The 24,814-nt window shown below is 33.2% G+C and overlaps 3 protein-coding genes across 3 annotated transcripts; 1 reads left to right on the top strand and 2 right to left on the bottom strand.

Moving 5' to 3' along the window:
* Positions 1 to 395: 395 nt before the first annotated feature.
* Positions 396 to 5,732, bottom strand: LOC133318087 (chloride channel protein CLC-c-like). The gene is made up of 7 exons (XM_061520035.1): positions 5,575 to 5,732; positions 3,581 to 3,781; positions 2,951 to 3,128; positions 2,576 to 2,838; positions 2,002 to 2,271; positions 740 to 1,871; positions 396 to 645 (listed from the first exon to the last, which is right to left on the bottom strand). The coding sequence occupies exons 1-7, from the start codon at positions 5,724 to 5,726 to the stop codon at positions 520 to 522; spliced, it is 2,322 nt and encodes a 773-aa protein (XP_061376019.1). The 5' UTR covers positions 5,727 to 5,732; the 3' UTR covers positions 396 to 519.
* Positions 5,733 to 14,660: 8,928 nt separating this feature from the next.
* Positions 14,661 to 17,647, top strand: LOC133318062 (glycosyltransferase BC10). Its single transcript, XM_061520003.1, has 2 exons — positions 14,661 to 15,257; positions 16,959 to 17,647. The coding sequence occupies exons 1-2, from the start codon at positions 14,661 to 14,663 to the stop codon at positions 17,598 to 17,600; spliced, it is 1,239 nt and encodes a 412-aa protein (XP_061375987.1). The 3' UTR covers positions 17,601 to 17,647.
* A 2,013-nt stretch (positions 17,648 to 19,660) lies between these two features.
* LOC133318075 (pentatricopeptide repeat-containing protein At1g10270) lies at positions 19,661 to 22,434 on the bottom strand. Its single transcript, XM_061520018.1, has one exon. It carries the CDS (start codon positions 22,362 to 22,364, stop codon positions 19,965 to 19,967), a length of 2,400 nt encoding a protein of 799 aa, XP_061376002.1. The 5' UTR covers positions 22,365 to 22,434; the 3' UTR covers positions 19,661 to 19,964.
* Positions 22,435 to 24,814: the final 2,380 nt, after the last annotated feature.

Below are 24,814 nucleotides of genomic sequence, written 5' to 3'. Positions count from 1 at the left end.
CATTTTAAACGCTATATCCTCGCCTCTATCTCTCTCTTCTTCGGTTGGACATTGTTTCTCTTCCTTAAGAATTTTTTTTTTTTTTTAATTTAAAATTGAAAAGAGAGAACGCCTTACCTAATAGAAGAAAGGAAGAAAGAGATCCTCTAAAAAAGAGAGAGGTAGAGGTGAGTATTTGGGACCTATTTTTTTTTTTAATTTTATTGTGTTTCGGAGCTATTGATATGAATCTAATGTGATGGTGCAAAAGTAATAATAAGGGTGGTAAAAAATCATGCCTTATAATAATCTAAGGAGGAACATGCAAATCGAGGAAAAAAAAAAAAAACAAGTTCCAAAAATCAGAGGTAAAGAAACAAAGAAATTCATATCATATCCATGCATTGTGCCCCTCTGTCACATCTCCCAGAACTACAAGCTGATTCAGTAAAATCCTTTGTTAGTCTGTAATACGAAGGGATTCCATGATGCTTTATAACTAATGATAAGGATTTTATGAAACAATTACAGCATAAATCATTATAAATTAGAAATTTGAGGTTCAGGATCATCTGTTTCTTTGCGGTGGTTGAAGAGAGGGAATAATCCCAAGACATGCTCCCGCATGAAATCATGCCTTGTCAGGATCCCAACAATTGGAGGAATCTGCACAATTTGTAATTAGAAATGTTACTCCAAGTCATCAATATATAAATTATCAGACACAAACACAGAGAGAGAAGATGAAGAAGAAACGTACTCCGGGTGTTTTAGGCACCACCAGCATGTGCCTGAGGCCAACCTGTCGAAAAAGAAGAGCAGCTTTTGCAAGAGACATTGTTTCCAATACCGTATACGGTGACATATTAGTAATTGGTTGAAGATCAACAAACATTTCCATTTCCTCTTCTGAAATGTCTAAATCCTCCAGCTTTAGCCCTTTGCCCGAACCTGGCTTTGCAAAATCATGTGCCATAAACATGCTCCTCGTAATGTTAGGCCCACTTATCAGCCTCTGCCGAGTGAATGTCCTCCTTTGTTTAAGAAGCACAATCAGATGAGACCTCAAAACCAACCCATACAACTTTGGAGCTTCCGAGAAAGGAGGCTTCTCAATTACGGGAAACCCATTATGTCCCGTCATCTTTAAAGTATGCACTATATTCCCCACTTTTTCAACGCTAGAAAAAGTAAACAAGGGTCCAAAAACAACATCACTAGCAACTAAATGTCTCATGTATGGCTCTGCATGTGCCTCCATATAAGGTAGCCCCTTCATTTCCATTATCTGATCATAAACACCTTTGTTAAAACAATCAGCCACGGACTTTGAAATAAGCAGAACTAGCATGACAGGCGGGAGCATGAGAAGGTTATCAGTGAGCTCAAGAAGTATGATACAAATAGAAACGGTCATTCTCATGGTGGCACCAAGAAAGGATGCAGCTCCAAGGAGGGCAAACAAACCTTCATCAAGAACAGTGAATGGTTTTAAGAGACTCCCCGCAAGACGCCCATATGATGCTCCGGCAAGTATCACAGGAATAAAGAGCCCAGAGGGAACGGCAATGCCATAGGTGATAATTCCAAGCAAGTATATTGCCACGAAGAAAATTACAAGACTAGAAAGCTTAAATCTGTTGTCAGACCCAGCAATGAATAGGTTTCGGATAGCATTTTCATTGGTTGTAAAAAAGAGGGAGGTAAGGTCATTGTAGTGGTTGGGTGGACATTGAGAGAACCCCACCACGCTTGCGCTTCGGCACTGATCCCCAATCTTCGTGTTAGGAAGACAAGGGACGCACTTTGATAGCAATGGAAGGCCCAATCGAATACAAGAGGTTACAAAGGAGATAATCATGACAAGTACAACTTTGAATATTGGGCCTCTCCTGCAATTAGTCATTAATCACCCACAATTAACACAGAAATAATATATATATATATATATATATATATATATATATATATATATATATATATATATATCAATTCATGGGAGGGACATAGACATAGACATACTCATTTATAATGGTGTGAGTGTGAAGGACCTTATCCACGAGATGATTGTAAAGGCTTCCCATAAGACCTCCAATAACTCCAAGAAATATAACTAAGAACAGGTCAGATATGCTGTACTCGGGCTTTGTTGAATTAACATCAAACATAATCAGACCTCCTTTCCCAAAAAGACCACATTTTCCTCCCTCACAATATTCTACCATAGTTCTCAGCACTACAGCTACTACAGCCGTTGTAAAGAAGGTGCGCCACAGAAGAGCACTCCTCCACCTGAAATTAAATATATATATATATAGAGTTTTATAAGAGTTATATTGTAAGAAAAGTGATTGTGTAATGTTATAGAAATTCGTTTTGCGTGCAGTAATTTTCTTTTTTTCTTTAAAAAGTGTGGGCCCCATAAAATATTTTGTGTAGAAAAATTTGTTGTGTGATGTTAAATGACAAATACAAACTCCGTGTATATATATATATATATATGTATGTATGTATATTATGATGCATTGCATGAAACAAAACATATATATAGGCTAGGACCTAGCTAACTAGGATACGAGAGAAATTAAGAGAGGACCATGAAGCTATTTCTTCAAGTGCGAAAAGGACACCACCAACAGGGGAACGGAAGGCACCGGCAACACCAGCAGCTGCACCACATGTGATCAAATCCCTTCGATCACGATCATTCTTAAAGTATCTTAGCCATTTCCACGTCAGCCGATATTTTCGAGAACCACCTTGTCCGAGTAAATTGGCTATGCAAGCACCAGTATGTACCATCGGTCCTTCCTTTCCCACAATAAATCCCGCAGCAACCCCAAAAATTGAACCAAATATCTGCACACTTCAAACCATATCTATCTTAAAAACTGCGTTAATTCCACATATTCATGTATGTATTCCTTTTTCTATTGTCTATTATTTTCATCAAGCAAAGCATGTCCCTAACCTTTACAAAGAGGGTACTCGGAGCCAATATAGAATGTGCATCTATACCATTAAGGTATGCCTTCACCTCGGGTATGCCAGACCCTGCTGCTGCAGGGGCAATGTAAGCACAGAGGGCTGCAGCAGCCATGGCTAAAATCATGTTACAACCAACATACACTGCAAAAGCCTGAACATACCTGTTCCACAGTAACAAAATATATCTTTGTTATTCCAAAATACAAAAACTGAACAATTGCTCCATAACATGTAAAATTAAGTCGTGTGTATCACACTGTTGTATAGAGACCAAATGATTAGCATTGGCAAACTTAGTACCTTAATGTTTCTTTTATATATATGCTATCCAACATTTTGTTCCTAATTAAGTTTTGTAAGGTAGAACATTTACTCAAACACCATTACAGATATATATAGACTGGAATACCAGATAACCCAAGTCTAAAAAATGAACTAAATCTACAATTATAATTTAATTAAAACTCAAAAAGATTGAGGATACTAGAAATTACAATTACATTATTAAACCTTAATTAAGAATATAAATAACGCACCGTAGTATAGGCAGGAAATTAGAAGCAAAAAACTCAACTAGCTAGTATAGAAATAGGATTGATAAGAATACACATACTTTTGTCTGAGCAAGAGATTGTTGGTGAGCAAAAGCTTGAAACCAGAAATATTCTCAACTCCAAGATTATTAAAGAAGGCAACAAACCCAGTAAATAAACCAATAAGAAGTGCAAATGTCCACTTTAGGACAACATACTGGTACATCTCAACCTTTGTTCTGGACCTCCAGTCCTGCTTGAAAAGATCATTCTCAATTGTCCTGCATGCAAAATGAACATAATCAGGCACAACTTATGCGATGCTTTTTTTATTAAATAGCATGACTCAAAAAACTACGACACCTCAAATGAGGAGAAACTCATAGGTGCTACTGTTCTTGCTCTGTATCATTAAATTAATAGCTCAGGCGGTACACGATAAATGATATTCTTCTTGTTCTAGGGACCACCTAAGAATTTCACTTAAACGAGTCCATGGTTAATTCATGAAACGTGAACTATCCGCTCTGATTAGTAACCATTTGGATTAATTTATTTTGAAAAAATAATTACATATTTTCCAGCTTCTTGAAAGAGCTTATAAAGGTAATTATTCTTCTTGTAAACATGACATTTATATTTTTTTAATGGGGATTTTGCTGTCAACTATGGAATTTATTGTGTTTAAATTACTATATTCTTTTTTTTGTTCCTACCTTAAAAGTTACACGTTTATGTCATACAAACAAACCGATTTTCTTATTAATTCGTTTACGGGACAAATAAATCGATTTTTTTTTCTCCGTGCATCGCACGGATAATCAACTAGTGTAAAGAGGTAACACGGATTGTGTAACGCCTCCCGGTACAATATTGTGGTTCAAGAACTCACATATACATAATACAAAAAAAAAAAAAAAAACTCACGTATACATTTTGATGAGAGAGTTTTAGGAAGTAGTGCCAAGAGCGCATGACTGTAAATCTTAAGGGTTTAACTACTCTTCTGTTGCTTTAGATAATTGTCTTCTGTCATTCATATATAGATAAATGTGCAATCTTTTTTTTGTTTTATTTTTAAAAAAACAATGGGATACATAGCTGAGTTTGTTAGTGTAGGAAATTCAACTTTTCAGAAGCAAAATGAGAAAAGTAAATCTCAAATCTTAAATATATTTTGGTAGGGTGAAAGATAAGAAATATAAATTAAGGCAGCAATTTCAATATGAGATTAATTTTTCCAACCCTCAACTTAAAACATTTTACAGTGTTTATATAATCATGTATCTAAATAATTTAGTAATATAATTTTATGATGCTGTATAAATTTTATAGTCAAAATTAAGCTCTTTGAAAAATATTCAAGCAACTTTCCAGCGATGGATCAAGAATTGAAAAATATATAATTTAAAAAAGGGGAGAAAAACGATGAGAAGTTTTTAGGTGCTGAGTCAAGAGTTCAAACTGCCCATAATTATGCAATAAGTGAAAAATGATCTAAATTATGATTGAAAAATATGAGCAGGAAGACAAAAGCAGAGAACTAGCAATAATGAAACTAAAAAAATAACATTAACAAGTACTGTAAAAGCTCACCTAGACGGCAAACATGTTTTTTTTTGGTACGTAAAAAAATAACTCATTGTACTAAAAAAAAAAAATAACTCATACATGGATACCGAAAATTAAAGATACCCGCAGCAAAATAATTATAATTTTCTTGGGTTCATCACAGCCAATAAAAAAACGGCAGCGGGAGAACCAATCAGAATCCTGTCTTTTGAGTTCAAGATTAAACAAACAGAAACTCACTCTGATATGGTGGACCATAATGTTGGCCCCCACGCCAGGAGAACAAATCAAAACGGCTTATCTCAAAGGTTTATCAATTTTTTTTTTTTTTTAAAACAAAAAACAAAACTCATTTGAATTAGAAGACAATTAAATTCGACGGTTTTAAATCATCAACATATCAATATCACCTTTATCTTGTCAGTGTTACATGAATCCAAATAAAATAAAATATATTGTATAACGAAGAGAAAAAAGTAGAGAGGATGGGAAGTTATAATACTCGTAGTCAAGACTCTGAATCGGAGAAAGTTTGGCTCCGACAAGAGCATACTGGGAAGTATTGTTGATCCTATGATCATTCTTCACAAGCAAGGGCTGTCGGAGCCTCTCAGCTGATTCGAACTCATTCTGAATCCCATCAGTTTCTCTCATCTCTCTCAGTAGCTTCCAAAACAATAATCTTGTTTTTTTCTTCCTATGTGTTGGGCCAGGACAGATTTAAATAATTATAAAAATCTTTGTCTCAAAAGAGTCTCTTTTCCCGTGTTTGGTTCAGGTGTCCCTCCTTTTTAAGATTAGACAGCTATAGATTAGACTGCTGACTTATCTGCATGTTTTAAGCAAATTATGCTTTCTGCAAAAAAAAAAAAAAAAATATTGGGAGACAAATAATATTACGCACAATGTTACGATCACATTTTAACTATTAATTTTTGTCAATCAACGATTATAATTTATTGTGAATTAATAATTAATTAATGAGTTTAATTTAAAAATGACAATCATTAATTGGCAGAAATCAACAAATAAGATGTGATCGTAATATTGTGCGGAACATTATTTGTGTGTCACAATAATTTATCTCGCAAAAAAAAATGTAAAATCAGAATATGGGAGTTACATTATTATTTGTCGCTTTCCTTTTCGTTTACTTGGACGTCATTCAACATGATAAAAGTACTTATTTTGCTTATTCCAAAAAAAAAATTACTTATTTTGCGGTGCGAGTTCGGAGTTCATGACAAACCGACATATTGGTTCCCAACTTTAGTTTTCTTTTAGATGCTCACAACCATAATCCGATTAAGATAAAAATATAATATAACACAATAATAAGAATTTATTACAGAATCTATACTATATTATAATTCAGAGCTATTCTCTGAAAAGTTTTGTCATGTATAATTTATATAATAATTTGGATTATTTTAAAAAGTATAAATTTCCATCTTAATCAAGTTTTTTAAAAAAATAACTTAATTAATTTAAATGTTAAATTAATAAAATTAATTTGAATTCTAATTTGAAATTTAAAATTTGAATTTAAATATAATAATAACATTAGATTCGATGACAATATAAACAATTAAGGAAACCAATTGATCGTCTCAAAATAAGGAAATCAATTAATTAGATTGATTGACTAGAATTAGGGAATTCAATTGATTGGATAAAAAAAACGAAAAGTTAGCTAATATGACTGGGAAGTGATGGGGTGCCAATCAATGGGATTGATTAGCCATCCTATTTAGTTTCCTTTTTTTCATATTCAAATGAGATATTTTTTTTATTTTGCTCCATCCAAAACCCTAGCCAAAAAGTACTCCACTATTTGGAAAGTTGGCTTATGTGCACATATTTCTTTTGATCTCTGTCTGTTTTTCTTCTTCTTTTTTCTCAAGTTGTGCTTCTGCATTATGTATTATCAAGTTGTTGTTCTTTTAATTTATATGTATTTGGAAATTTATTTTTTATTTTTTTGTAAACTATATGTTAATTTCTTAATTATGATTATTTTCTGAAATCTTCTGATATTCCTTTTTTTTTCCTGAACCTTCTTCTAATGGCTGTTTTTCATCTTCTGCAAAGTAGAGAGTAAGTGAGAAAGAGAGACAGATGCTCTTGAAATCTCTTCCAATGAATTTATTATTGTAGATTTTTGGAGTCACTAATGTAATATTCTTAGAGTTTATTATAGACACCATTCATTATTAATTTGCAAATCTCTTATCTCTTATCTATTTTATCTTTTAATTATTTCTTTAATATTTGTGTCCTAGAAAATTTTATTTATAAATTTTATTTAAAATTTGCGTTAATTTTTACAAAATAAACAAACTGACTTCTTTTTTTCTCCGTGCAATCGCACGGATAATAAACTAGTATTATTATATTATTAATTTTATCTATTATCTGGTATTAATATTTGTCAATTTTTAAAGTATTATAAATTTGTGCCATTTTAAGTGAAATTAATTTTTTGATTGTTTTTAATATTTTTCTCCTCTACAATACTTTCATTTTCTCTTTTCTTTTAATTTTGCGGATGAAAGAGAATATAAAAAATATTAAATATGTATCAAAATACTGTATTTTCACTTAAAATGACACAAACTTATATCCTTGAAAATGACAAACATTTTTGTATATTACTAAAAAGTAAAAACTATGAAGCACCGACACTTCAAAAACTCTGACGTGTCGTGTCCGACACTCCAATACTCGTTGCAAAGACTCAAAAAGGGTTCAAAGATTACGTTGCGTTGCATTTTGAATTCCAACCATTAGATTCGTTGAATTACGATTACCATTTTGTTGAGTTTAATATAAAGGTTTGTGATATCTTATATATGTTTCTTTATAAAATTGATAGGAAGTATAAGTGTAGCTATATTTTTTATTAAATTATTGAATATTAAATATAATATACACTACATAAAATAAAAATATTATATAATATCAAAATGTGTCATAACGTGTCAAAATTTAATATTTTTTAAAATAAACATGTTGTATCGTGTCGTATCCCGTGTCGGTATCGGTGCAAGATAAATTAAAAATAAACGTTTTACTATTTTTGATAAATTTTGAAAGAGTCAATTACTTGCACATGGCTTTTCAAAATTCAATTTTACATTTAATGATTAGCTAATTTGATACAAAATGAGGGACAAAGATAAATAGAACAGTACAATAGGAGTGATTGAGTCACATAATATTATTTTTGCATTATTAACTGATTGACAATTGATGCATATATAGGATTAAAAAGTTTGTGATACTCATTGATGAAATAATATAAAATTTATTTTAGTACTCTATATTACATACTATTTTGCAGGCAATAAGAATAGAATAATCAAAGGTAGAGATTAACGTTATATGATATATTCAATAACTTTTATTTTAATTGATTCCAATAAGGTAAGTTTTTAAAAATCAATCAAATCTAAAATTTCTTAAGAAATTTACAAAAAAAAAAAAAAAATTCTTAAGAAAAGGAGAATTATTTTAATGATAGTATATTACAATCCAATTATCATTAAACACTCTTAAAAGTAAAAGTAAAACTCCCTAAAATAAAGAAAATTCATTAAAAATCAATTGACAATAAATACACCTCAAATGAAGAAATAATTTTAATTAAATAGTGTCACAATTAAAGGAAAATATTATAAAAGAAAAGTTCTAATAATAATGATTACATATTACAGTCCAATCACTTTTATAAGAATTTTTTTCTAAATATAAGGATAATTCATTACAAATCAATCAATCATAAATACACCTAAAATTATAAAATTATTTAAATTAAATAAATATTAATAATTAAAGGAAAATTATATAAAAGGAAATTTGATATTTTATCAAGCTCAAAATATATAGTCAGAATTTCAACCCTTAACGTGCTTGATTTACATTAAAAATCATTTTTTTTTTTGGTAAACAAAATCATTAATATCTATGAAATCAGGTAAAAGGAAATAGTTTTTTTTTATACATAGAATAGGGATTTTTTTATCTTTGACTATATATCTCCACACAGTATTCATAAAAAAAATTATAAATATTAAAACGTATTTCATAAATTATTCATTATGCTTATATATATATATATATATAATGTTTTATACCAACTAATTAAATCGCAGGATTTGCTTAATTAAGTGGTAATATAAGTATCTGGACGGATGAATTGTCAAAAAAATGAAAAGAACATTTAGAGTTAAAATTAGATAATTACCATGCGTTGCTTAACTCGCTCACAAAGATAATTAGGGTTATCGAATAAAAAAAATAAAAAGGCAACAATCTCAACTAGAAAAACATAATATGACGATGGATGGCAATGCAATAAAGTTGATGTTGGACTGCTTTGACGATGATGTTATATTAATTTTCTTAACCAGGTTATATATAGTTCAGCGAAGAGATGTGAATGTATTTATGTGCATTAGTTGAACATCTACATTTACTAATTAATAGCTAAAGTTTGCACACATTCTTTTACCCTCATTTTATCAACTAACGTGCGATTATAAATTAGATAAAAACTAGTTTATATGATAATTGATAACCTTTTATTTCTCAATTCTCAAATGAAAATAAACTTGTATCCTATCAATCCTTACGAGATAAAAATTTTTAAGCACATATATATTTATCTAGCTATTTCCAAGATTCATACTAAACATCTTAGTTAAGGAAAATCACGCTTTTATGTAAATATATTTTCAAACGAAATTCAGAATAAACTTTTTATTTTGAAAATGACACTTTGAACATTTTTTAATTAGGTGATAAATTAATAATCCATATAAATATATGCAAATTCAATTCATTTGATAGAAGTTCATTTAATTCAATTCAATAATATTGTTATGATATCATCAAATACTTGAATTAATTGATAATGACTTATTCTACCTTAACAAGTAATTTAGAGTTTAAGGTCTAAACACGTAATTATCATAAAAACTTAGGGAGGGGTTATAGCGTTACTACCTTTTTTTTTTTTTACTACTTGTTACTACCAAATCTTAACCGTTGATTTCCGTCAATCTAACGGTTATAATTTATTAGAATTAATTAATAATTAATAAGTGTGACCCAACAAATTATAATCGTTAGATTGACGGAAATTAACGGTTAAAATTTGGTAGTAACAAGTAGTGAGAAGAAAAGATAGTAACTATAACCTTTCCCAAAAACTTAATAAGGAAAATTTGCCGCATTTTGCTTTCTCTCAATGCAACGACATAATTCTTTTTAGGTAAAAGTTTTAAAAATTCCTATAGTATTGTTTTTAATCACTTAATTCTCTATGATATTTTTCATCCACATCCATCCTTAACATTGTTATAAAATTAATTAAATATACATATTCTATCCTTTTTAGAAGAAGAAAATAACATGATAAAAAAGAAAAAAAATCAAGACCAAATGTTATGAAAGACTAAAAGAAAAAACAGTAAAAAAAGTCAAATGTGTCTAAATAAAAAAAATGTAAAAAAAATAGAGTAAGAAAAAATATAAGAAAAACAAATCATAGTTATGAATTTCCAATATATTTGCTTTTATTTTTTCTAATTTTTTGTCCTTGGTCTTTTTATTCTCTCTATTGAGATATGTTTGATATTTTTTATATATCTATTTTATTCTCTTTTTATTTTTAATTTTTTTTTACAAAAATCTTTACTAGATGGGGCAACATAATAGTAAAAAAATTAAGAAAAAAATAAAAAAAAATAGACCAAAAAAAAAACAGAGAACAAAATTAAATCTATCTAAATAAAATAGACGAAGGAAAAAATACATAAAATAAAAATAAAACTAAATATATTAGAAAATCATAACTCTGATTTTTTATTGATTTTTTATTAATTTTTTTATCTTAATTTGGACTATTTTCAATTTTTTTTTTAAAATTTTAGTCTTTTTTGTACTGTTGTGATTTTTAATATATTCGGTCTTATTTTTTCAATTTTTTTTTGAATAAATCACAAATATCCTCCATGGAAGGCAATTTTGTTCTGCGCAGGTCCAAAATTAAAGCTTTAAACCCTTATCGAAAAATGATATTGTGGAGGATCAAATGCATGCTTTTCCCACCTGCGTAGTTCTCATGCGCCAACTGAGATATCATCGTTTGATTTCTTCTATTTTCCTTTTTTTATACATTTATTTTCTTTCTTTTTTTATTTTGACACATGTGATTTTTTTTACTATTTTTTCTTTTAGTATTTTATTAAGTGTTCTAAATTTTCATAATATTTGTTTTATTTTTCTTTTTTATCACTTTATTTTTTCTTTTAAAAATGGTAAAATGTATATACTTATTAACAGTATTAAGGAGAGGTGTAGATGAAAAAATCACAAGGGGTTAAATGATTAAAAAAACCACAAAAATGTAAGTGATTCAAAACAATACCACATAATTTTTTTTTAACTTTTTCCTTCTTTTTAAAAGAAATATAGAAAAAGAGATAAAATAGAAAAATAATTACATTAATTACAATTAATAAGGCATTCAAATACTTTTAATTTTAACTTTGATGCAACGTAAAGTGTTAAATATTTTTTACTATAATTATTTTTTTTATTAAGTCTTAATTTAATCAATTTGAATATGTTACTTTTATTTAGATATATTAATAAATAATATTAAGGTATAAACTCATTAAATAATGTGTGTATATATAAGACAATTTAAAGTTTTTCTTGTAAGATATATTTATCTCTTATACATACATGAAAATGTGTAGGCTATTTTTTTTTCTCTTTTCTCCTTGTATTGCCCACATATTTTATGTGTGTATCTCCAACAATATAAGAAACTGTGAACCTGTATAAGATTTTTTTTTTTTTTTTTTTTTTGTAAAAACCCTATCTAAGATTTAATTTTGAGAAAAATATTTATGCTTTTGATGTAGATTTTTTTTCTACCACACACATAAAAGTGAGTAGATCCTAATATAAAGAGAATAAAGAGATAAAATTAGTGGAATTCATTAAAAAAAATCATTTCATGTTAAGTCCGACTAGCGAGTGTGCGAGTGTAGGGTGGAGGAAATCCTTGTACGCAGTCTTACCCTTGCATAATTGCAAAGAGGCTGTTTTCTGGATTCGAACCCATGACATTTCAGTCATAAACTAACAGTTTTGCCACTGCTCCGGTTCAGTAAGAGTGTGACAGATAAATTTTTTTATAACAAAAGCAAAAATATCAAATCCTTTAATTTTACATTAAGAAATACATTAAAATAAAATAATAAGATATTGATATGTTTCGCAAGGGAAAGTGTTTTGTCTTTTTTAAAAGGGAAAAAATGTTGGTAATTTTAAATGACATAAAGTTATGTCATTTTAAGAGAGAGATAAACACAGGATAAATTTTTTTATTTAAATTTTAAATTAAAAAAAACTACACACTTTCTTTCTCTCATGTTTTTTATTTTCTGTGTCTATATCTTTCCTAAAATGACATAACTTATGTCATTTAAAATGACAAACATCACGCACTTTTTTAAATACACAAGTTGTGTCATTTTAGCAACTTATAATTATGGATCACGGAAAGTTCATAGTTATAATATTAAAGTTGTATTTTTTTTTTCACTTTTCATGTCAACCAACAAGTTTTATAGAAAGAAAAAATGTAACTTTAATATTATAACTGTGGGTTCGCTTTTTCTGAAATTATTGCAGATAAGTTATATGCAGTAAGCTTAACACGACATTGTTTTGGAACGAAAATCATGATATTTTTGTAATTATAATTTATTTCAGAATTATTATAGTCTTTATAATTATAATTATTTAATTTTTTTAATCCTAAAATAACATCATTTTAAAAATAAATATAGATAACCGCGGTAAATGGAGAAATATTATTCAGGATAACTATCTACTAATAGATAGTTATAAACAGTTAAAATTATACTTGAGTTGTCCTGTAAATGCAAGTGTGGAACAGCATAGGAAGTCGAGAGGTGGTGGTGCAATTGCCAAACCGGCTTGTTCTGGTTGTGCTGTGATCCCTTTGGAAAAAGTAAACATCACGTGGTTCTTGTTTCCCTGAAAATTGAAATCCATACAGAGACAGAGACAGAGTCATGTCACGTTCTATGATAAGTGACTCGTTACTTGTTTTTTAGTACTTGCACATATACCTTTACCTTGGACTCATCCATAATCTCAACTTCAGTTCTCACCCACTCCGTTGACAATAAAAAACAAAATCCAACAGAAACAACACAGGCCTATAGATGTTCACAAACTCGGGCTTGTGCTGAACCACAAGAGCCGCGACAATCAAGCTTTACTTCCATAGCCCAAACCATACTCTGTAAGCCATTCCTCCACGACCCCCAATATATATATATATATATATATAAAGTAGAATCCTTTGATATCAGTGTTAAATTTTAAATTTGACACCTGATAGCCGTTAGATAAAAAAAGATCAATGACGTCACATGTTTATAAATCAGAGTCGTTGATCTTTTTTGATCTAACGGCTCTCAGATAAGTTGTCAAATTTGAAATTTAACACTAGTGTCAAATGATCCTATATATATATATATATATATATATATATATATATATATATATATATATATATCTGATATTTATCATTTTAGGAAAGAAATAGACACAGTGGTTTTTTAATTTAAATTTTAAATAAAAAAAATTATTTTGTGTCTATCTCTCTCTTAAAATGACATAACACTTTACGTTATTTAAAATGACAAATATTTTTCTCTATATATACAAAGGGATAAGTTATTCTATCTACCTTTCTCTATTATTCTCTAACACTGTTACATCAGAATTTCAAAAGGAGAGAAAAAGATAAAAGATTCTGATCTAACAGCGTTGGAGAATAATAAACAAAGATAGATAAAAAAAAATAGTAGATAGAATAACTTATCTCATATATAGATATATAATCGTAGAGGTTATTATAAAAAATAAATAAATCTTAGTAATCTGTAACGGACGGCATCTCAGATAGAATCATTTTATAAATCAAAACATCAGCGTGTGAATCTGAAATTTAATCTCAATTGACATTAATTGTAACATTTCCATTTATAAAATAATAAATAATAAATAATTAATAAAATTTATATTGTATTATATGGAAAGGGTAGAATAAAAGGTGCCAAGTGTGTACGAGAATGAATGGAGTTGAGTCGGTGTTAATGTTTTCCATTCATAGCGGTTATTGGTGGAAGTGACATTATGGTTAAGCGAGGAAAATGGGGGAAGTGAGAAAGTGAGAGGGTTTGTCTGGTTTTTATGTATAAATTGAAAAATTGAATCAAAGTGCGTGCGTGTTGTGTTGTTGGCGACTGTAATAAATTCATAAGAGCGACAACATTAGTCATTGTTCCTTTTTTTTTTTTTTTTTCTTTTCGATGGTCTCATCAACATCAACTACGATACCGATCCATCCGATTCATCCTCGGATCTGTCTCTGTTGATCCAATTGCCGTTGAAGTCAGGGATGGTTGAGTTTGAGTGAAATTAATATATATTCAATAATCGTGGTGTTGTTGTTGTTGTTGTTGTCGAGAATCGATGGCGAGGAATAGAGGAGGAGGAGGAGGAGGAGAGGGAAGGGAAAATAGAGAAAATAGAGATGATGGAATTGGAGGAGAGAAGCACTCGGGTTTGCTGAGATTGGCACAGATTCTTACATTTTTGGTTGTGTTTGCAGCAGGTGTTGTCATTGGCCTAACCACTAGTTCTCACATTAATAGGCATTTCATTTTACAACGAGACCAATACAGCACATTGGCAAACCCCATCTCTCATAATTGTACCATCACACTCACACAACCACCACCACCACCACCACAACCACAACCACCTTGTTTTGATTCTATCAATATTCAAACCTTTCTGCATCCCACCAACCTCACACATACCTTGTCCGATGATGCACTCTTCTGGAGAGCTTCCTTAGTCCCTAACAAACATGACTATCCTTATAAGAGAATACCCAAAGTCGCTTTCATGTTTCTCACTAGGGGACCATTGCCCATGTTGCCCCTCTGGGAGAGATTCTTCCATGGCCATCACAATCTCTTCAATATCTATGTCCATGCACCTCCTGGATATATTCTCAATGTTTCCGATTCTTCCCCTTTTTATAGACGCCACATCCCAAGTCAGGTATTCTCCCTTTTTTCTCATTCATATCTATATCTATCTATTTTTAATTATTTCTTTCTTGCTACTTTGCTTTGGTTACTGCAATTCTACACATGTCAAACTCATTAAAAAATTAGTATCTTTTCCATGCTGTTGTTTCACAACGTTTATGCATATTGTACGAGCATGTTTTATTAGCAGATTGAACAATCCCGTCAATCCTTAATGCATAGAACCAACATTAATTCTTGCAACGCATCATTAATATGATAAAATATATAGCTATGCTAGAAGCAAATAGGGTTGAAGGATGGACTAGGGTATAAAACTATAAATTAATACACCGAGAGGAACAAGTTGGAATAAGATATGAAGGAATTCCAATCTGGCACACTGATGTGTCTAGACTGCATCTGCGAACGATGCAGAAACTGGAAATTGACATAATCTAGGACATGTGAATTTCTCTGCTGGGATGTAAACAATGCTATTGGAATTCATGTTCAAGAAACTTTTGAGCTAACTTTAAGTTACTGAACATGGTGTCTTCAAAGTGGCAAGGAACTCTGTCTCACTATCACTTAATACATTTCAATTCATACTTACCATTTCGAAAATTGTACCTTCTGTCTTAACTTGATAAAGGATGCAACAATACAGACTTTACTTTGGATATGGATTCTTTGGCTTCTACACTTATGGGTTCCTTCTTTGAAGATTATATTGCTTGTGAAATGCTTGGCTAAAGTTCATAGATATCTATGCTTTTTTTTGTTCAAACAAACACTTGTTCCCTAGGGATAGCACTTAAGTGCTTACATGCTTAATGTCTTGCAACTATGTTGTCCAGTGGAGATAGTTAATAATGACATGTAATAAAATTCTGGAACAAAATTGGTTAGATCTTAGAAGCCGATTATTGGTGTGCAATGTGCATTCTTAGCAAGGTCTTTCAACACTTTTGAAGTAAGTTATACTTAAGTAATTAGATAAGTGAAACCCGACTTCCAACTTCCAACTTCAAGTAAATAGCAGTATTGAGAGAAGTAACAGCTTCAGAGGACGAGAGACATGTGTTGCAATAATCATCTGCTGCAGGAGGGAAGAAGAATAATAAGGTGCACTGATGGATTCTTATCCACAAAATATGAGGTTATGGCTTCAAATACATGTTTCTGGCATAAGATGATGAGATATAGAAGTAGGTTCTTTGATCTGTGAATTTTGAACAATTTGTGGAGGGGAAACTTTAAAGGGTTCAGATTTTCTTAAGATATGTCAAATGGCAGTGATAATTCCCTAAAATTTATAATCAATCACATTCATTATTTAAAAATTATAAGCAGAGTTTCTCATCTAACCACGTTGATATTTTGTTTTCTAGATTGATGTGATGTACATATGTTTAATGATGTAGTTGGAGTAGACACTCGTAACAAGCATCTTCATCTACCTATTTCTTTCATTTACTTAAATGATAAACTACACACTGATGTTGTTTGTCAAGGACTGGTGCTCATCAAGTTTAAAGAAGTCTATACCTCCTTATATACATATTCTTTCTTTCTATCTTAAGAGTGCCATTGTCATCTATGAAAATAGAGAGTATTCCCTCCCCAGTGTATTATAAGCAATCTAGCATTTCTTTTAAAACTGTAGCCAAATTTATTTTTCTGAATTCTGATAGATTCTTATGATTTGTGTTTTACATGTCTTGTTCAGGTTGTTTCATGGGGGACAGTTACATTGGCTGGTGCTGAAAGGCGCCTTTTAGCCAACGCACTGCTGGACTTTTCAAATGAGCGGTTTGTTCTCCTTTCAGAGAGTTGCATCCCAGTCTACGACTTCTCTACAGTTTACAGATATCTCACTGATTCTACCCACAGCTTTGTAGAGTCATATGATGACCCTTCCCGTTATGGGCGTGGTCGCTACAGCCGCAATATGCTTCCTTATATTAAGCTGAAACACTGGCGTAAAGGGTCTCAGTGGTTTGAACTTAACCGTGCTCTGGCTGTTGATATAGTCTCTGACACCCAATACTTTACCCTCTTTCGTAAATACTGTAAGCCTGCTTGCTACCCTGATGAACATTACATTCCAACCTTCCTGAATATGTTCCATGGTTCACTTAATTCAAACAGAACAGTGACATGGGTTGATTGGTCAATGCTGGGTCCTCATCCAGCAACCTATGGGGGAGACAACATAACAGTGGGTTTTCTACAAGCTATAAGGAACAATGGAACCCTTTGTCGATATAATTCAGACATGACATCCGTTTGTTACCTATTTGCTCGCAAGTTTGATCAGAGTGCACTGGAGCCTTTACTTAACCTTTCTTCCGAAGTGATGAACTTTTGAATTTTTTCCTTTTTTTATTGTATAAGAGACAAGATATGTAACTTATTTTTTGGGCTCTAGATTTTAGTAGAGAATTTAACAACTTCAACACTAAATCAGTATGTATTGGTATAGCTGTACAGGTATTGTTAGAATTTTGTATTCTCTGCTAGAGAATAGCATATTGTTGCAGAAACTGCATTTCATTCCTTCGAAGAAGGAATCCATCAATACAGAAATTTCATTACCAATGAGTCTCAATTCCTTGGGGTTCATGTTAACAGAAGACACAAACTTTTCCTAAATCTTCCGCTTTCAGTACAGGCAGCGTACAGATACAGTTACGTGCTCTCAAATAGATTCTTTCAATATCTAATGGCTAAACAATATTAAAAATGTCATTTAACTACAAACATTTATGAGCCAATGATTTTGTTAGTAAATTTGTTTTCAAGTTTGGCTAATTTTTTTCTTAATAAATACAAACACTTTATATAAATTTTTCTGATAAAAGATCTGTTCTAATATAAGGATTTTATTGATTTGGACTGGTAAAGCTATTCTGGACATGCCTTCAACAGCTAGGTTGATGTCAGATATTAGCCACTAAGATCGATCGGTAGCCTGCTTGTTTGGATTGGGGATCTATAGCCATACCTCTGCGGTGTGGCATTCCTAAGTTGCCAGCAAATACATTCTTTAATATAGTTTTTTATTTGGTCGTTACTCTTAAGCTACTTGGAGAGCTGAGGATTTGTGGAGGCCTGAGCAATGATGAGATACTTGACAATGATCAGCCTTTAATCATCAATAGAATCTTGCTCAATCAGTGTTTTTTATTATCACTGTCTCACGTATTCTAGCACTCGCTTTAAAGCTAGTATAAAACTAGAGCATTATGAAGTCTTAGCAAACCTTTTTCATTCTACTAAACATTTGTAACCATACAAGCAACAAAACTCGTTCTATAATTGACGGACCTTCAGAGAATTCCATTCAGATTATTGTTTGGAAGATCTGCAAGACAATGAGCAAGGGACTTGCACACATTGTATACCACCCAATAACTCAGAGAATGGATTCTTAATGGGTAAAGAAAGAAACCACTTAATTTGCATAATCAATCTTTGTAGCTGAAAAAACAACTCTTTTAAAAAACAAACTAGGAAGATGAATTTAGATGTCAACTTGCGAGTTAATTGTGATGTGCTTTAAAAGACAATAGAAGAAGCTTTTTCAGACAGTGAAAATTGGTTCAGTTCTATACTTGAATGTTCCAAGGTTTCAGCTAGCAAATAACTGCCCTGCGGTGTCTCTAACTAGAGGGTGAGATAAGACTTTCAAAATCGAGTTATGAAGTAAATTTTCTTAACCATGCAACGGTCAAACTTCGACTTTCTCTTTATCTCGTCAAGTTCACAGAAAAACAAGCTGGCACTGCAGTTTACCCAAATAGTAATGTCTGCATTGCCTCCGTCCAAAGTTTGGAATCAAATTATAACATTGGGTTCGCTTTTTCTGCAGATAAATTATCTGCAATAAGTCCAATATGATGTCGTTTTGGACGAAAATCATAGTATTTTTATAATTTTAATTTATTTCAGGATTATAATAGTCTTCATATTTATGATTTTTTAAAATTTCAATATCAAAACGTCGTTTTGGAAATAAATGCAGATAACTTAGAAAAATATTTTCCCCTATAACATTTGTGGCTGATTAAACACAGGCGCTGTAGATGAGCTTGTTTGCGAAGAAAATTGTCATTGTTTCTATCCAAGGTGTCTATGATCAAAGCAACGAGAGCGAAGTCGGCAGAGAAGAGAGGCAGGCCACAGGATATTTAAGATTCTACCATGTTCGATGTGATTTCAAATTCTTACGAAAATAATAGATTACAATGCTGATCATTTTAAAATTCTTGCATTGAAGTATCCAAACAAGATGTTTTATCATAAAGACACTCCAATTCTCTTAAAAATACATTACCTCCTTCAAATCCTTTGTGCAAGAACAGCCCAAAATTAATATCCAGTGCATTATCGAAATATAGACTATTAAAGGCAAAAACCTTAACCTTTGTTTCAGGTAAAATTTGGAAGATTATCAATGACAGTACAGAATATAAATATCTATGCCAGATATTAAAGGTTGAGTTACAAGAATGAATTAAAATGACATGTCGTATAAGACATGCATTACATGTTATGGACCAGTAAATCAAAATAGATTCTTGTATCATCATCTATAAACTCACAAACATCTAGCGATTCTGAACACCAGAAATCAGCATCATAAAACACTTAACATGAAAATGATAGAGTATCTGCTCTCTCAATTTAAAAGAGAACCAGTAGCACTAAGAACTGGCTTGAACTCCAAAAATCAAGCCGCTACCTGTTCAGGGACTTCTGATTGCTGTTGATGTGATTCATCAAAGTGAGAAGGGGTTCCTGATGATGGGTTATAAGGTCCTGTCATCTGAGAAGATGATCCTGGGGCAATATAGCATGGCGACGTCATTTGAGCAGATGCTCCATGTGATGGAAAAGATGACCCTGCCATTGGAGTTGTTCCTGCCGATGGATATGGTTGATCTGCCATTTGTTGGGGCCCACGTGGTGTTCCGTAAGGTTGATGTCCTGCCATTTGAGGTGAAGCTCCAGATGGTGTATAATGTTGTGCTGTCATTTGAGGGGCTACCCTTTGCGTATGAGGAGGAAGTTCAGATGGAGGGTGGTAAGGCTGTCCTGACGTATGAGGAGAAGGTCCAGCTGCATAAGAACGAGGCCCAATCACTGAAGGCGATACTCCCCATGAAGGTTGTCCTGACATATGAGGTGAAGGTTCAGCTGCAGAAGTGCGAGGCCCAGTCACTGGAGGAGATACTCCCCATGAAGGTTGATGCATTCCAGTCATTTGAGAGGGCAGTGGTGGGCGCTGCTGCCCTGATACTTGAGCTGGAGGCCCAGAAGGTGGATTATGCACTCCTGCCATTTTAGCATAAGGCGGTGGTGGGCGATGCTGTCCTGCCATTTGTGGTGGAAGGCCAGAAGGAGGGTTATGCGCTCCTGCCATTTGAGAAGGAGACCTCACCGGTGGAGGACCGTATGCAGGTCTAGGGGCTGATGGACGAGGACTGTATCCAAATCTGTTCATGTCTAGCAGTCTCTCAATCTCCTCACCCCTCCCAGCATTCTTAAAAGCCTCAATCACCAATTCCCGCAAGGCAGAAGTGACCCCAACACCATACCTCATAACTTGATCGAGCATCTCTTGGCTTTTATCCAACAAACCGTCACCACAGAGTCCCTTGATTACAACCTCGTAGCAAGTAGGGTCTGGTTTGGGATCTTTTTCTCCCATTTTACTCAAAATTTGTGCACAATCAATAGCTTTACCATTCTTAATCAATTCATCAAACACCCTGTTACCAAAGCTAGCAACCACCCTCAGTCCAGCATCCACCATTCTGTTGAATACCCTCAAAGCATCATCGATCCTCTCCATTTTCAAGTAGGCATCAATCAAAGTCCTATGAGTTGGCACATCCGGGCTCAAAGATTTTGAGCACAGTTCTTCGAATAGTGTTTCTGCTTCGGATAGCATCCCATTCTCACAAAACCTAGAAATGATATTATTGTAGCCAGCAACATCCATTGCAAAAGGCTTAGAATTTGGCTTAGTTCCGGCCTTCTTAAAAGTTGCAAGTGCTTCTGCGAACTTGCCAAGCTTAAAGCACTCATTGACCATTATATTGAATGTATCAGAGTTTACAGCTTGAAAATTGGGAGGGGTGTGGTTATCTAACATCTGATCAAATAAAGCCCAAGCCCGTTCTTCCTTGCCATGGTTAAGCAAGACCTCCAACAAGACATTGCAAGTAGCAGGGGTCATCCTAAACTGCCTGTCCATGAGGGACTTGTAGGAGTCCATGGCTTCCTTATCTCTGCCCTTATTAAAGAACCATTCCATATAAGTAGCATTGACAACCCCATCATAAACCAAACAACGCTCCTTGAGCTCATCAAAGAGCTCATTGGCCTTGTCCAAATTCTCCAAGTTAAGAAAACCGGAAATGAGATTATTATAAACCAAGGAATCAGCACCGTGGCCTTTACTCAACATCTCACGCAAGAGGTCAACGGCCTCATCAATGCGACCGGATTGTATCAAACCTTTGGTAAGATGGCGATATGTAACAGGGGATGGACTGAAAGGCGCATTGGCAACGACGTGGCGATAAACCTCAAGAGCCACATCAACACGACCCTCATCGCAATGTGCATTAATCACGTTATTGTAAGATACAATATTGGGAACAATGTTGGATTGGTTGAAGAAGAAGTGGAAGAGAGCAATTGCCTCGTTATACCTCTTTGCGCGGTACATGGCGGCGATGATGGCGTTGCACGTGAACACCGTGGGTCGAGTCGAAGAGAACACCGAGTGGCGGGCGATGGCGGAGGCCGCATCGAGGTCGCCGGCACGGATGAGGGATTGGACGCGGTTGTGGAGGCTCAGGCGAGGTCCCACCAACGACGAAGTGGAGTCCGGAAGGCGAGGAGCGTTGGGGTCACGCGAAGGAGCCTGGTGCGGTGGAGGCCGAATCGCGTTCAGAGGAGGCTCGATACGGAGTCGGCGCTTGCGGCGGCGACGCTCGGCGGCGGCTTCTTCTGCTGAGGAAAAGGCGAAGGAACGGCTTTGAGAGAAGATAGTAACAGAGATGGGTTGGACGGTGGAGGAACGACGGAGGGAGCGGAGGAGTAAGCGGCAAAGTGACATTTTGAGATCAGATGAGACGAACAAGGAACAAAGAACAAAGCCCTTAATCTTAAACCCTAACCAGTTACCACTTGACTCTCACTTTGTCTGCAATGCATCGTGGTTGTGACACTGTTCCAAGTCTATTTTAACAAAAGAGTAAACACTATTTTTAGTCCCGGCAATATCTACGAAGTCCTTTTCAGTACCGGCAATAAAAAAGGACCAAATTGGTCCCTGAAAGTACAAGAAAAGGGTCACTCTACATATTTGGGAGTTGACATAAGGACTAACATGACCCTTTTTTGTAATTTCAGGAACCAATTTGGTCCTTTTTTATTGTCAGGGACTAAAAAAGACTTCGTAGATATTGACAGGGATTAAAAAAGGTGTTTACTCTTAACAAAATGTCACGTCCACGCACTTTTTCCCCAAACTGCCACCAAAGCAAGTTTGTTGGGAGTTGTAGCGAACTAGGTAAGGTGATGTGTCAGCAGCCTGATGGATTCCAAGGTTGTTGCTGGCAGAGGCGAAATTCAGTGCAATTAATGCCTCACCTGTCAGGCCACGTGGCTTACATGCATGGGAGGTCGCTGGTCACATTAGCGACTAGCTTGTCACGTGGCTGACATACACCAAGTTCGCTGGGAGCAACGAACTTGGAGTAACGGCTACTCTTCTCAGCCTTATATAAACCCCCCTCCCCATCCGATGAAAAATAGGTTAGAAAATTTTGACATTGGCATGTATGATAATCGTATTAGCTGTAGTAATTTATATTAATGTATTATTTAATAATAGCTTTTTGTTTAATATTATTGATAGGGTTGAATTGTAGGTTAGAAAATATATATTCTAATGGTTTTAGATTTTGTATTTAATAAATTATTGATCATGCAATAATTAATATATTTGAATTAATTAACATTATTTAGTTATAAGATTGAAAAATAGGTTAGAAACATTTTGAAAATAATGTATGTATTTATTTATTTATTAGTAATTAGTATTTATTTTTAGATATTATATAATTTTTGTATAATATAATATATATCTTTGTATGCAAGTATTTATTTTGTAAATATAATGTAATTTAAAAATAATATTTTATATTAAATAACAATATTTATTTATTTATTTCTTAGTAATTAGTATTTAATTTTTATTTATTAGTTAATTTTTGTATAACATCATATATTATTGTATTTTATAATTTAATATATTATATAATTTTTGTATTACACAATTAATCTTGTTAAATTATTGTATTTTATAATTTTTATTATGCAATTGTTGTTACTAATGCATCAAATAACATTATTTTGTTATAGGTTTGAACAAATCATTGTAGAATTTTCTTTGTGTTATATTATTTAATGATTAGGCATTATTACCCAAATTTTAGTATGTCATTACTAGTGTTATTAATTGTTGTAAGTATATTAATGTGGTTATTATTTATTATTTAGTATGTAATATTCAATTATATATGAATTATAGAATAATTAAATAATGTTGAATATTTATTCATTTCTTAGTAATTATTTATTTATTTTTTGTAAATAGATCCATGGAGCAGCAGGACCCGCACATGACTTTCATTGACCCTGGTCCATCCTCGCGTTCTCTCCTGACGTTGCAGGACAAACACATCTCCACGCATGTGTGGAACGCATCAAATGAAGCAAATGCACGTGATCGTGTCCTCAATGTCAGACACGCTGCGTCACACGATCATTTGGATATACCCGAGGATATCCACTCTTACCTTAGGCAGGCAGGGTTTTATCACGTTGCACGTCTGCGCAACCATAAGGTTAGTGATACGCTCACTTTATAATAGGTGAAATTACATTTTGTATGTTTAATAAATTGTGAAAGATTGTAATTTTAATTTTTTTTGTCAGATTGATCACTCACTCATCTCGACCCTTGTTGAGAGATGGCGGCCTGAGACGCGCACATTCCATATGCCGATGGGTGAGGTTACGATTACCCTAGAGGATGTCCACCATCTGTTGGGATTGCCCACAGATGAAGAGGTTGTATGTGGCCGCGTTGGAGGCCATCCCTTCTCGCAGCTGGTTAGAGATTTCTTGGCGTACAGCCGGAGCGAGCGCGCGACTTGTATAAGAACCAAATTTCGCTGACATTTCTGAGGGAACAGTTTCTGCATTACGATCAACATGCTGGCACTGAAGTTGATCGTATGAGATACACACGTGCTTTGATCTTGCGCATACTGGGTGGTTGCTTGTTCGTTGAGGCTGCATCAAGCTTTGTACATGCGCGGTATCTACTATTTCTGGATGATTTTCAGCGGACGGGGACGTATTCTTGGGGTTCCGTTGTACTGGCTACCTTGTACAGGGAGTTGTGCAAGGTTACTGAGCCAGGACAATCTGATATGGGGGGATGTGCTCTGTTACTACAGTTGTGGGCATGGGCCCGTTTCCCTACTATCTCACCAG

This window comes from Gastrolobium bilobum, unplaced genomic scaffold, assembly GCF_033153095.1.
Source record: "Gastrolobium bilobum isolate Gb01-03AN ecotype WA unplaced genomic scaffold, APGP_CSIRO_Gbil_v1 utg5420, whole genome shotgun sequence".
Taxonomy (NCBI): Eukaryota; Viridiplantae; Streptophyta; class Magnoliopsida; order Fabales; family Fabaceae; genus Gastrolobium; species Gastrolobium bilobum.
Note: the sequence above shows the minus strand (reverse complement) of the source record. Positions and strands in the feature narration are given on the sequence as shown.

What these genes read in the sequence shown, in the direction of transcription:
- LOC133318087 (XM_061520035.1), bottom strand. Translation starts at nt 5,726, where the DNA reads ATGAGAGAAACTGATGGGATTCAGAATGAGTTCGAATCAGCTGAGAGG. An exon ending in ATTCAGAGTCTTGACTACGA is followed by an intron (nt 3,782 to 5,574) that starts GTATTATAACTT and finishes TTTTGCATGCAG; the next exon opens with GACAATTGAGAATGATCTTT. An exon ending in CTTGAAGAAATAGCTTCATG is followed by an intron (nt 2,272 to 2,575) that starts GTCCTCTCTTAA and finishes ATTTAATTTCAG; the next exon opens with GTGGAGGAGTGCTCTTCTGT.
- LOC133318062 (XM_061520003.1), top strand. Translation starts at nt 14,661, where the DNA reads ATGGCGAGGAATAGAGGAGGAGGAGGAGGAGGAGAGGGAAGGGAAAAT. An exon ending in GACGCCACATCCCAAGTCAG is followed by an intron (nt 15,258 to 16,958) that starts GTATTCTCCCTT and finishes TGTCTTGTTCAG; the next exon opens with GTTGTTTCATGGGGGACAGT.
- LOC133318075 (XM_061520018.1), bottom strand. Translation starts at nt 22,364, where the DNA reads ATGTCACTTTGCCGCTTACTCCTCCGCTCCCTCCGTCGTTCCTCCACC.